Source organism: Kryptolebias marmoratus, linkage group LG15 (genome assembly GCF_001649575.2).
Source record: "Kryptolebias marmoratus isolate JLee-2015 linkage group LG15, ASM164957v2, whole genome shotgun sequence".
In the NCBI taxonomy this organism is placed as follows: Eukaryota; Metazoa; Chordata; class Actinopteri; order Cyprinodontiformes; family Rivulidae; genus Kryptolebias; species Kryptolebias marmoratus.
The window spans coordinates 15,146,470-15,158,840 of NC_051444.1; the positions used below are offsets into that span (position 1 = coordinate 15,146,470).

Below are 12,371 nucleotides of genomic sequence, written 5' to 3' on the forward strand. Positions count from 1 at the left end.
GATAAGAGTAACTTTATATTTGTACATGTTTATGTATGTATGTATCTTTCTACTACTTGCTGTCCCTTCCTGGCTTTCTAAACCAACCTTCAGTGTCTAATCTTTAAAAATAGGAGCTCGAGCTCAGAGCTAAAAATAGGCTCCATTTCACCGCTAGCAACCCTCGGCTGAGCTGTCAGCGCCCCTTCTCACTCTCCCTCACAGCGAGGCAGACACAGCACCTTCTTCATGTGTTTCCGAGGGAGACAGGCAGCGTGTGATCACTCCGACTCAAAGCCGTCCCCCTCCAACTCACCCACAAAGCAGCAGATCCAACCTCTCCTGTCTCACTGGCCTCACACAGGGTGGCCGCCATGAATTTGCGCACCTATTTGAGGAAAGACTCATTCCCACGGTGCTTCCCCTTCCTCACAGAAATGATGGGCAGGATGTCCTGATGTGTGAGCGATGGGTGATGGAAACAGTAATTTGGGCTGCTACAGTTTAGACTGTGTGGGATCAGAGAGCTTGTTTGCCAGTGATATAGGCCTGCGGTGAGATATTTGTACGTTCGAAAAGTCTGCAAAACAGACTGAAGAACAAAACTGTGTCCCAAACAAACAAAACAAACACTTGAATTCACATTCTAAACAGACACTTGACTGAATGAGTATTGACAGTGAAACAGAATTTTCCTTATTCGCTAAACTTCAAATAGCACTAATTAGAAAGACAAAGGTCAAAGGGCTTCTAAAATGATCAAAGGTTAGACTGAGTTTTTTTTTTTTCTTATATCTGTTTGTAAATTAAGATGCCTATGTTTCGGTCAGTGTCACTGTCTCTTTGTTGGTTTTTAAAGAAATGTCAAATTGTATTACCTTCTTTAGTTGTGCTAAAAAAGGCTGTAAATGGCATCAAAAGCTGCAGTGAATGCACTGACCCAGGGCGTGTATTGAAAGGTATCAAACAATGAATGACTAATGAAGAGAATAAGAAGACTCGATGACTTGAAAGGATCTGAGAAGAAATAACAAGGACAAAGTTAATTAATCAGTGTCAACAAGATTTTAATACTTATTTAACAGTGACATTTTAATGTGAAGATGTTTAGTACTTTACAATAGTTTCCTAAGAATTTCATAGTAGATATAATTTTATTAGTTTTTATGTGTTTCAAATTGCAGTAAAGCCTGACTTTGGATGATGACCAAGATATATATCAAAGTAGAAATGTTGTTTCTGTTATGACAGATAACATATTTGTTCAAAGAGTCAAACATTTCTACAATTCTTCTCTTAAAGTCTTGTAACAAGCGTTTTTTTAATAGAAAATGTTAAATTTAAAGTTTTGTTGTAGCTAAGTGAGACAACTCTAACTTTGTTCATTTGCTAAATTAAACAAACTGAAAGCAATAAAAATAACAATATAGCAATTTTTAAATGTCTGTAAATTATATATTTTTTTCAATTTCACTAGTTTGAAATATGCATACAAATTAAATTTAAATCTGTTACGCTAAAAGAAATGTTAGTACATGAGAAAGTTACCAAAAAATGACCATTTAGTATCCTAATTTTAAGTTATTATGCCACTTGTAAAAATATATAGTAATTTTTTTTTTTTTTTCATTAAGACACACTTGTTATAATAGCGTGACTGGCATGGCTGCTTAAATATTCTGACTGAAGAAATGTGACTAACTGAGCAGGTCATGAGTCATCTCCACATCTTATTTGTATTTCAATTAACCCAAACAAATGCGAAGTGAAAATGCTAAGCAAAGACGTAAAATAGCAGGAGTGCCTAAATACATTTGCAGAGTATGAACATGACACAAAGACACAACCCGCTGATTGCTGTAGATGTGTAAATTGTCATAGATATGTAATTAAAACAAGGCTTAGGTATAGAAAAGCTACCTTTTTATAACAAACTTGCATATCTATCATTTGAAATTATCTTTCACTTCATGGATTTAACCACCTATAGGTTTTGGAGGAACATTTTTTTATTTTTTTTTATTTTATGTTAGGTACACTTTTTGGCCTTTGTCCTGTTTATAACCCTAAACTCAAATAATGACTTTTTGTGGGATTTAGTTAGTTATTTTGGATGATTACATAATGTATGTTAACTTTCAGTTTTTATTATTAGTACTAGTATTTTTATTCTTGCAAAGCTCCCAAAATTAGAAAATTAACAGGACCCCCCNCCACACACACACACACACACACACACATTTTTGTTCTGTTAGCAAGCAAGACGTAAAGAAATAATTTCAAATTGCAGATCACGTCTTTATTACACATGCATTTTATTTTGATCAGTCTATTTTTGATTGGTTTTAACATGCTTAACAACTCTACAACAATACAGCAAATGTGGAGTAAGTACTCACCCATTTTCCCTGCATTTGGCCTGTATTTCCCCCTGCTTTCTTTGTGAGCAGTGGTATTCACACAGCATGGTCGAACACAGTCAAAAGTCAATGGTATCCTTGTCTGTGTCACTCTGTTATTGGTCACCAGCAAATAACACATACACTGAAATGCATGCACACACAAACACACAAGTGCATGCTCGGAAAGTTACACAGTGTCTTTTAATGGAAAATGTAAGCAAGTTCCTCTCTTCCACCCTGTTGGTTCTCCATCCCTCCGTGACTGCAGCTGACTTTTATTCATCATAACAGAATGAAAGATATAGATTTGGCCCTAGAGATTAGATAAAAGAAAAAAAATTAATGTATGGACATAAAGGAAATAGAGCATGAAGGAAGGAAAATATAAAGAGTCAAAACGGGATGGAAAGAAGAAGAAAAAAGGAGAAATCAAGAGAAAGAGAGATAGGCTTTCTAAGTGCAGCACCACAGAGGCACAGAGCTGTGAGTTCCCCGGCAAGACAGCATGAGCTGCCTATTTGTCAGCATTGATCAACCCATTAAGGGGCTGTGGTGGGAAGCATATTGGTTTTGGGGGCCAAAGGGGCAGGGGGAGACGAAGATAAAGCAAGACGGGGGTGGTAGAAGTCTCGGCATGTACACGTCTGCAGGATGAAAAAGTCTGTAGTCCTCATCCCCACCATCTTTGCAGCTCATTTGGCTGTGCCCAACAGTAAGGTGGTAGATGTCATTTGTCTCACAGCATCTCTTCAGGCTCCGCTGTTTGTATCTTCACTCTCTGTCACTGCTATGCTAATAAGAAGCTAGCATATCAGAAACAGACTGTCACTTGTCATTTTCCTTAGTGTGTGTGCATATGTGTATGTGTGTGTGTGTGCATCTGAGTGTGCACAAAGTGTGGGTGGTGGGTCTTGGCCCAAGGGAGGAAGCAGGCAGCCTCTCTGCCCAGCCTCTGATGAATTCATATAATTAACTCTGCCTTGATCTGTTGGCTAATCCTGCACTCAGTAATAAGGGATTAAAATGTCACCTAAGCCACCTGCTGTTACTGAGCCCCAAGACTTTTTGTGCTTCTGCGTGTGTGTCACAAAGAGAAGAGTGGAAGAAAGGACAATAAAAATAAAGTAAACTTATAAAAAAATGTCTGTGCAGCAAGCTTGCATGTTAGAAACATTCTGGCTGTCTGCCCCATAGAATGTAGAGGACGCTGTAATGTAGCTCAGAGAAGGGTCTAAACTCCAGCCATATGCATTTGAACATTATTATAAGCACATGATTTGGCATCAAGTTGCATGTCATAATATGGCAGGAAGCTGGAGCTTAAGTTCCAGCAAACTGGCTCTAAAAATTCATTGTAGGAGTCTTGAAAAAGGGACATGAAAGTGGGACATGCTGAAAGGTGTGAGTAAGGAATTTTTCTTTTTTTTGTTTTTCTTCTTTTCTTTTCTCTCACAACTACTTGACCAAATAAAGAAAAAAAAAGGAGAGGAAGAGGATTGCCAATTGGTTGGCTAACAGCCTGCAGACCAACGACCAGCTTGCCTTGACTGCCTGCTGGCTACCTCTGCCTGGTTGCCTAGCAACTCCAAGTGTACTTTTCAGTTGTTAAATGACTCTTGTTGCTGCAGTGGCTCAGGGGCTACTAATGAAGCCTTCTGACCAGTCGTTGCCGTTTAAGACCTGGAAGCTGACTGATCACTGGACAGGGATCTTGGGACTTTAGACTACCATAAATTTCTTATGTGAGTCCATTTCTACCCCTAGCCTGAACTGCTATCAATACATGTGTGCAAACATAAAATGCGCACACAGCACCTCTGAACATACTTCTTACAATGTTCCAACTGACCTCAATTCTTCCTGCTGCATGCTCACAAACACTGATGCTTTAGCCTCCTTGGGCTGTATCTAAAACTCTCATATAAAACACATTCAGTGCAATATTGATGGTGTTATTTAGATATAAGCAGTGAAGTGAATCTGTTGCCCACTTAAGGCTTTACAAAACTGGAAATAATGGGGGCATCACTGGCCCTTGAACCACATAATAAACAAACAATTACAGCAATACATATTCACCCAATTCTCACAGAGTCTTATAGAGCCAGCCCTCATTTGAATTACGGTGTTAAAAGAAACATTTGGACAGTTCTTCAAAAATTTTTACTTTCAATTTCATTACCACATGTTATAATTTTAAGAGGCAATAGACGTGAGCCCTGTGGGGAACTCATGATCTCATGAAGTCCCCATCCCCAATGGATGATCATCCATTTTTCCCCACCTCCTACCTCCTTCCAATTGACTGCTGGGATGGACACCAATCTCATCCCTCAACCTTGAACAAGACAAAGAGAAAATTATTATTTAGGAGTTAAAATGAGCAAATAAATAGTCTTTTTCTTAAAGCATCAACATTTCCAGCACTAGAAAACTGAAATCCTGACTGTTTAGGTTTCTGTTTATTTTATTTTTTTTGCAGGCTGTACATTGTCAACAGTGTAAACATTTTATATTTAATTTGACACATTCTTCCTTACTCTTTTTTTCCTTTGTGTGCATTTGTACACAGCTTTTGTGTGCTTGCTTTTGCATTGTGTCTGTTATCTTGCTGAGCTTTGTTCCAGTGTCACAGCATATTGCCAGGGGAGTACAATGTGTCCGTAGGGGTGTCACCACATATACACATGTTTATACACGTCCACCACTCTGAGGTCTATATTTAGCCATGGTTCCAGTTTATGTCAACTGCTGTCAAGTGCTATGTTGCCTGAGGGCCCAACCTCCACTGTGTTGCCCCAGCTGACTGATCTGAGTGGGCAGTGCTGTGTGCCGGGCACTCATATGTTGAACCTGTCCAAAAGGCCTAGTTAGAAACATAGGCCTGCAGCCAACAAAAGTAAGAGAAACACTAAATAAGGTGTGTGCAGGTATCCTCAAAATTCGAGGGTTGTAAAGAAGAACTCTAAATTTATTTAAATTTTACCTTGGCAACACTTTTATCTTTACGTTTGATCTACAGGATTATTTATCCACTCCACACTGTTAACCTTTCAGACTGTTTCATGGCATCACTGCACAAAGACCTTTTCCAGGAACAGAAGGGGGTGTGAGCCAGGTGGAGCTAGTTGACCAGACCAGTAGCTTAATGGGTGTGAGTTCCAAAAGGGCTTCTGTGTACAAAAAGCAAGAGGGAAGGGAGGGGTGAGGATAGCGGAAGAGGGATTGCTGAGGGTCAGGCATGAGCAAGATGTAGCTGGTGACTGGGAGTCTGGAGCCAGGAGGGGACAGGAGGAGCAAGGGCCAGCCAGAGAAGACCTCTCCCGGTGGGGCTGAGGGTGGCTGATGTAATGGCATTAATCTCCAAGTGCCATCTGACACCCAGTGTGGCTCTGTCATTGAAAAGTGCTAATTCTGCTGAACTGTGAGGGGAATTCAGGAATCTCTAGAGACATTGTCCTGGATTAATTAAACATGCTGGCATTGACTATTGCACAGATTTATCTCTTTTACATCATCCTCACTTCTTAAATTTAGAGCAGGAACAACTCAGGACACTGAAGCTAGAAACATTGCCATATTTAGTGTTTTCTTTTCACAGGTTGTATGTAGCAGCACTTCCTATTGTCTGTAGCTAACCTGGGACTTCCTTTCTCTTCCCGTCCTTCCTTCTTTCTTTCTTTCTCTCCCTCTTCTTCTTTTTCTTTCTTCAGATGAACCGGCCCATCCAGGTGAAGCCAGCCGACAGCGAAGGACGGGGAGGTAATTAACCTTCTTCTGGTCTCTGGTGAACACCCCTTAAAAACACAGACACACACACACAAACACACACAGCCACTAAAAACACTGGGACAGTGTACATGCAATCCTTAATATTCTCCTCTCACTTGAGACACACTGGGAGTTAGCAGAGTAGCCCATAATATAGGTCACTTGCTTCTATTGACTTCCCATCTGTGGTAGCAAAGGAGTTGTTTCAGGTTTACACTCACTGAAAGCAGTTCAAAGACAACACAGAGAGGCATGAAGAGTATGTAAAAAGAGAGAAAAGGGTGAAAGAAAAATAAATCACTAGACATCATGCAGTTTTCACAATTAAGAGTTTGTAAATCTGTACAAGATAGGAAAATTCTCAGCAATATTCAGTGATGTTGGAACATATGATCACAAAAAAAAGCTGCTCCAAACAGAAACGAAAAATAATCTTGCTATCTGAAACTTTCTTTGTAGAAGTAAATGCATAACTTAGTGACTAACAATAGTCAGATTACCTTTTTTCTTTGTTTTCCTTTTGTTTGTGTTAAAAGTATTTTCACTTTTAAAAAGTTTTCAATATATATCTGTGGTACAAGTATGCAACAAGGCAGTTTCATTCTTTGAATAAAGCAAACCATATTGATTTGCATAAAGAGCATCAGATTTGGAGTTATACAAAATATTTGCTGTAATTCAAATAGTGAAGTTATTTTTATGTCCAAGGCAGGCTGCTTGATAAAAGGCAAATAATAAAAAAAAAAATTCAAATACGATTTAGTTTTCTTTCAATTTTATTTTTGTTTAACTATCGATTGTTGGTCAGATGATCTGTTTGGTGAAATAGTCAGACCTTAAAGTTAAAGCTGATGACATTCTTAACTAATACATGTAGATCTTGAACAAGGAACAAATATTTATAATAATAATAATAACAACTCTTACTAACCAGTCTTGGTAACTATTGTTATTATTTAATTCTTTGAATCCTCATCAGGATGTTGTAAACAATAAGTTGAGAGAAGCCCATGGGGATTTTATGCAGTACGAAGTAAGATCAGTAAACGGTAATGCTTAAAAAAGAGTGGTGACATCAGACATCAGTGACACAGTATGTTTGCATGCACCCGCACTTGAGTCTGTTGGATGTTTGTATTGAAGTGGTTTGGAATAAAAATCAATTAGTATAAATGTGGTCGACATTGAGTGATCGAGATAAAGTTGCAAACTATAGTAAAAAAAAAAAAATCTAAATTTTGCATTTTGTTTTTTTCAATTTAATATTATTTATTAAATTGAGTAAATTAACAACTTTATAGTTTTATAGTTATATAAAAATATTATATTAGTTTTCTTATATCTCATTGAAAGGATATTTAGATTTTTTGGGTGGGTGGGTGACGGGTGTATTACTTAGTAAATAATAATATTTATAATAATACTGATATCAAGCAATAAATTAAGTAAATCATTTATTGCTAATTTGTTCACTCAAGGCTGGATTTTTTGTCTTAATATTTTTCAGTCATATCCTTTTTACATTAATTTTTAGATGGTAAAACTTGTTTTGTTCAACCTTGAACAACTCACCTACCCATCTTGATGACACTAATATCTCTAATAGTGCCATCACCAAACTGTTAAAAATTAAGTTTAGTCAGTTCTATTTTATTTGTATGGTATGTGACTTCCTGTTGAACACAGTGTAAAACTTTAGTGGATTTTAAAATGTACTGTAAGCTTGAATCATGACTAAATTATGCAAATCTGCTTTGACATTGTGCTGAATCTGTTGCATAGCTTCCTTCCTCTGACTATAGTCTGACTGACACTGTGATTGACTAGATCATTTTGAAGCCATTTGTGAGAAACATAACTGAGGTTAATGCAGATTAAGCCAGTTAAAGATTTACATGGGCTGAATCGGATCTAATTGGAACGTTTTGTGTCAACCCTGTGCTTTCATTTCTGAGCGGTGATTTAGACTGCCTGGGCCAGATTAGTCTGAGCCACTTTGTTGATTTATGTGGTCAAGTGTGAATTAGATGGTCCATTTCCATTGCCACACACAGCCCAGTGTAGATCTTATTTTTTTCATGGCGACACTTTAATTAACGGCCATCTGAAAACAGGCAAAGTCTGACCGACAAGGCCTGGGAGAGAGCCAATCAGCATTCTCACCAAGATAAATTGGATCTCTGGGCTTAAGAGGGGAGGATGGATGGGCCCCAGTATCAATTACTACCCTTTTTTTTCCAAGAGTAAGAGAAGGGAGATGAACAGGCAGCGTGAATGAAATACAGAGGGCTCTTAGGCTGGCACAGCTCCTGCTAGTCTGTCAGATGAACTTTCTATATAGGAGGACAGGATAGGACACAGCACGGAATGAAATAAGACCAAACAGACAGGCCCCAACAGAGATATTGACCGTTAATGGCAACAGGAAGTCAGCAGACAAGGCAGGGAAGTAAACCACAGTCGTGGCTGACAATGAAATGAGATTTACTATGAAGGCTTGTGGTTAAAGGAAAATAGACAGCCTAGCTTGGATTGACTAAAGGAGAAAAAAGGGGATAGGATTCATGTGTAGGAGGCTGAGGACCAGTCAGGTACACCAATCCCAGAGGGGCCACAAGGCTGTCAAACCTAAAGCTGAACCAGGACATTTGCACCTCTAGAATGGAGTCACATTTATCACTACAAAGACATCAGCAATTATCTGTCATGGAAACCTGTGCAAGGTCTCGATTACGTGTCTGTGCAGGTATTAGGGCCCATTACTCCATTTCGACGCTCCAGTAGCCCCTCTTTTGTTCCCTCTGCCCCTGTGAGACGCAGTTTCTCTCGGGATATGGGAGTGTCAGGATAAGAAGTAAAACCGGTGCTCATAAAATGACTGAGGGGGGCGGGGGAGGGTGCTGGCACCACACAATCCTGCCACTCGGCTGCCATTGTGGATCACAGAGCTGATTCTCTGGCTGTCTATTTCAATGACTCACGTCTTGCTTCATTTTTCTCCTTGAATTTACAAGATGAAATGAAGGGCTGAAGAGGAGCCTCACAGTCCTTAGGTCTATTTTTGTCTCTTGAATCAACTGGCCTCTTTGCCACAAATTCTTTTTCTACTTGTTAGACTTAACATCAGTTTTTCTGTATAATTTTACCCCCTTCATTCATAATTTTAACTCAAACATATTTAGAAACAAATTTAGATTAATCTTTTGATCAATGATCTATGGTCATTGGAGGAAAGCTATTACTACATTTCTACTTGAAACTGATTTACTTCAGCCCAGATCAAACATAAATGATCAAAAGTTTGTTTCTTAATCGTTCCTTGCCTCCATGCTTCTTTTTCTCCCTCCTTTCATACTTCTTTGAAACTCTGCAAATGAGGAGCTATAGCAAATGATAGAGATGGAGCTGGGACTCAGTACAAGGCCCATGGAGCAATGCAAAAGAGTGAGAGATGGAAGACAGAAAGAGCAAGAGGGGAAGAGACGACAGGATGAGAAAGTTAACGGAGGGTGATGGAGGCAGCTGAGTGAATCTCAGCAGTAAATCATCTCAGAGCCGCCCCGTCCCTATCTCCGCCTCGCCTCGCCAGGAATCTTTTTCCCCCTGACCTTGTCTGCTGCTGTGTCTGTGAAGAAAAGATGGGGCCAGATTATCTATGATTGGAGATGGCCATTATCTAAACACAATCTTGGAGCCAGGTCCCACTCCTCAAACCACTGCTGTGCGACTGGAGACCACACTGATGAGAAAGATGATGGGTCAGCCAGTGACACTCTCTCCTTTTATTAACTCTGATAAGATGTTTTCAACACTGTTCCAAAATGCAGCACCATCAACATTGACTTTTACACAATGTGCCACTCAGTGCATTTGTCTATGTGGCCCTCTTACCCTAGTTTATTAGCTCCCCACACTTTGGTTTTATTGGATATGCAGTTCCATGAGCATTGCAATGGCGGTATTTGCTACTCAGCAGCCCTGGCTGAGCCTTTTTAATAAGTAGTCCATGCCTTTTGTCTGACCGGCTGAAGGGAGTCTTTTTGAACGGGTCATGTTTGTCCTTGCCAACCTGCTGCTCTTCAGAAGGCTGACCTCGGCTGGGCGGTGAAGAGATTGACAGGACCTTAAGATGTTATGCACTGTGCTGTCATGCCCTACGCCAGCAGGTTGGGAAGAGTGAAGGCTGCTGCCTGGCTCACTATGGCAGGCCACATGGGAGGGGCTGTCTGGGGGCATTTCATACCCAGAGAGGAGAGCACACCACTTTACATGCAAATGAAGCCAAAAGATCCCTCTGTGCCTCTGGACATGATTGTACAAAACTCTGAAAATCAAGAACTCTAGCAGTGGTTGTGTGCCCTGCAAAAAGACTCAGATCGCAGGAATTTCTATGGTTGACCCATTAATTTTAGGTTTTGAAGGTATGACTTCATAACTTAAATTTCTACCCTTTGATGGAACCCATTTTTTAAAGACTATATTTTCAGTATAATAAAACTGAACCTGAATCTGCAACAAACTATTTGTGTTGTTTTTAACCATGCATACCAAATCTCTGAAAGTAATGCTTTTACATACACAAAACCTGCATCCTCTCAACATGTCTGATTCACTGACAATTTGAATGTTTGTTCTCTACTGATTAATCAATTTACCAACTCACTATACTGGATAATCCACTTGCATGCATCTGATAGGGACCAGCAGGAGAAAGGTTTAGTGTTTGGTTGCTCATTATTTTCACTGGGATGGGGTCTAATTACTTTTTTTTTTAGTTGGGTAGAAACTAAACATAGGCTAGAGTTATAATGGGACTTAGCAGGTAGTTGAGTGTGTTGTAAAAAATACAAAGTATTCTGGTGTCTTAGGTTTGCAGCTGAACAGATGTTCAGTTACACACAATACATTTTCCATACTCTTGTTTCTACACTAATATATATCCATATTGGTTTTAATATAGACACATTCATTGTTACGCTTGGAAAACAAGTAAATAATTTATGTGTGGACTAGAATTACTGACCATCTTATTATTTTCTCTTTGGACTAATTCTTATATAAAGAGTGTAAGTATTGTTTTTAATGCACAAAAGTAAAATAAATATGGTATTTGTTAAGGAATTTTAGCTTCACTTTCTGTTACTTCAATCTATTTTCCAAGTATTACATATTGTAAAATACATTCTGGTTTTGCTAATGCCAATAACAAAAATTCTTGTAATGGTTTTGAACATTATTATGGTTCCAAACATTATTATCCTGTGACTTTTGTTTTATTTTTTGTATTGATTGAATCATTTTGTGGACACTGAGTGCACCTTTACTGTTGTTGTTCATCAGCTATAGCATAATACAACTGAATAACAGAGTTGAATAGGACCTTGAAATCATATATGCCTTGCAGAAATATTTGAAGAGTAAAATGAGGAAAGTCTAACTCTTTGTGATGATTGCAAAGGCAGACACAATTGCAAAGTAGTACTGATGTATTGTGACCAGTTTAATTTGGCACATAAAGTCCAAAAGCTCGGCTGAAGAAAAGTTTACTCAGCAAACTCACACCAGAAAGAGGCCATTTATTATTCAGCACTAAAGCCATTTATTCTTCTTCACTGCAGGGGAATAAGTTACAAATCAAAGGGCCAACTTCTACACTCTTAATATTCTTTGAAAAAAAACTAAACAAAACAAAAAAAACGACTTTAAAGAAGTATGTTTTCACAAGAAAAAAGATAGAGCAATACAAACGTACCGAGAGCATGACTAAATCCATCTTTGTGGAACAACAGCCATAATATGTTTGTCATAACCTTCAAGGTATTTTATCTGATGTGACTGATATTGACTTTAGCACTGACATTTGGAGTTTAAATGTGTGCTTGATGTCAGTGCTTAACCTTACTGCAAACTGGATAGATTCCTCTTTTGATCAAAGAATGCAATATTGTATGTTTAGCTGTTTGGTCGAGTACATAAATGTACATTATTATGTGACAATTTTATTTTACCATGCTGGTTAAAGAACAAATGAACAAACAAACAGAAAATTGAACTTGATTTACAAATCAACAAAACAAAAAAAAAAAGAAAGACAAAATCAGCCAGGGAAGTGTCACAGCTGGTCCATCCATCCATCCATCCATCCATCCATCCATCCATCCATCCATCCATCCATCCATCCATCCATCCATCCATCCATCCATCCATCCATCCATCCAT

The 12,371-nt window shown here is 38.7% G+C and overlaps 1 protein-coding gene across 6 annotated transcripts in view; it reads left to right on the top strand.

Moving 5' to 3' along the window:
* The window catches only part of si:dkey-205h23.2 (CUGBP Elav-like family member 6), a 139,490-nt gene that overhangs the window by 83,427 nt on the left and 43,692 nt on the right, over window positions 1-12,371 (top strand). For all 6 annotated transcript variants that reach the window (XR_001808761.3, XM_017423614.3, XM_017423618.3 and 3 more), the window contains exon 3: window positions 6,095-6,143. Coding sequence is in view for 5 of the 6 variants with exons in the window: in XM_017423614.3 (XP_017279103.1) it covers window positions 6,095-6,143 (49 nt within the window). In the remaining variant the exon portion in view is untranslated. The remainder of the gene's footprint in view (window positions 1-6,094; window positions 6,144-12,371) is intronic.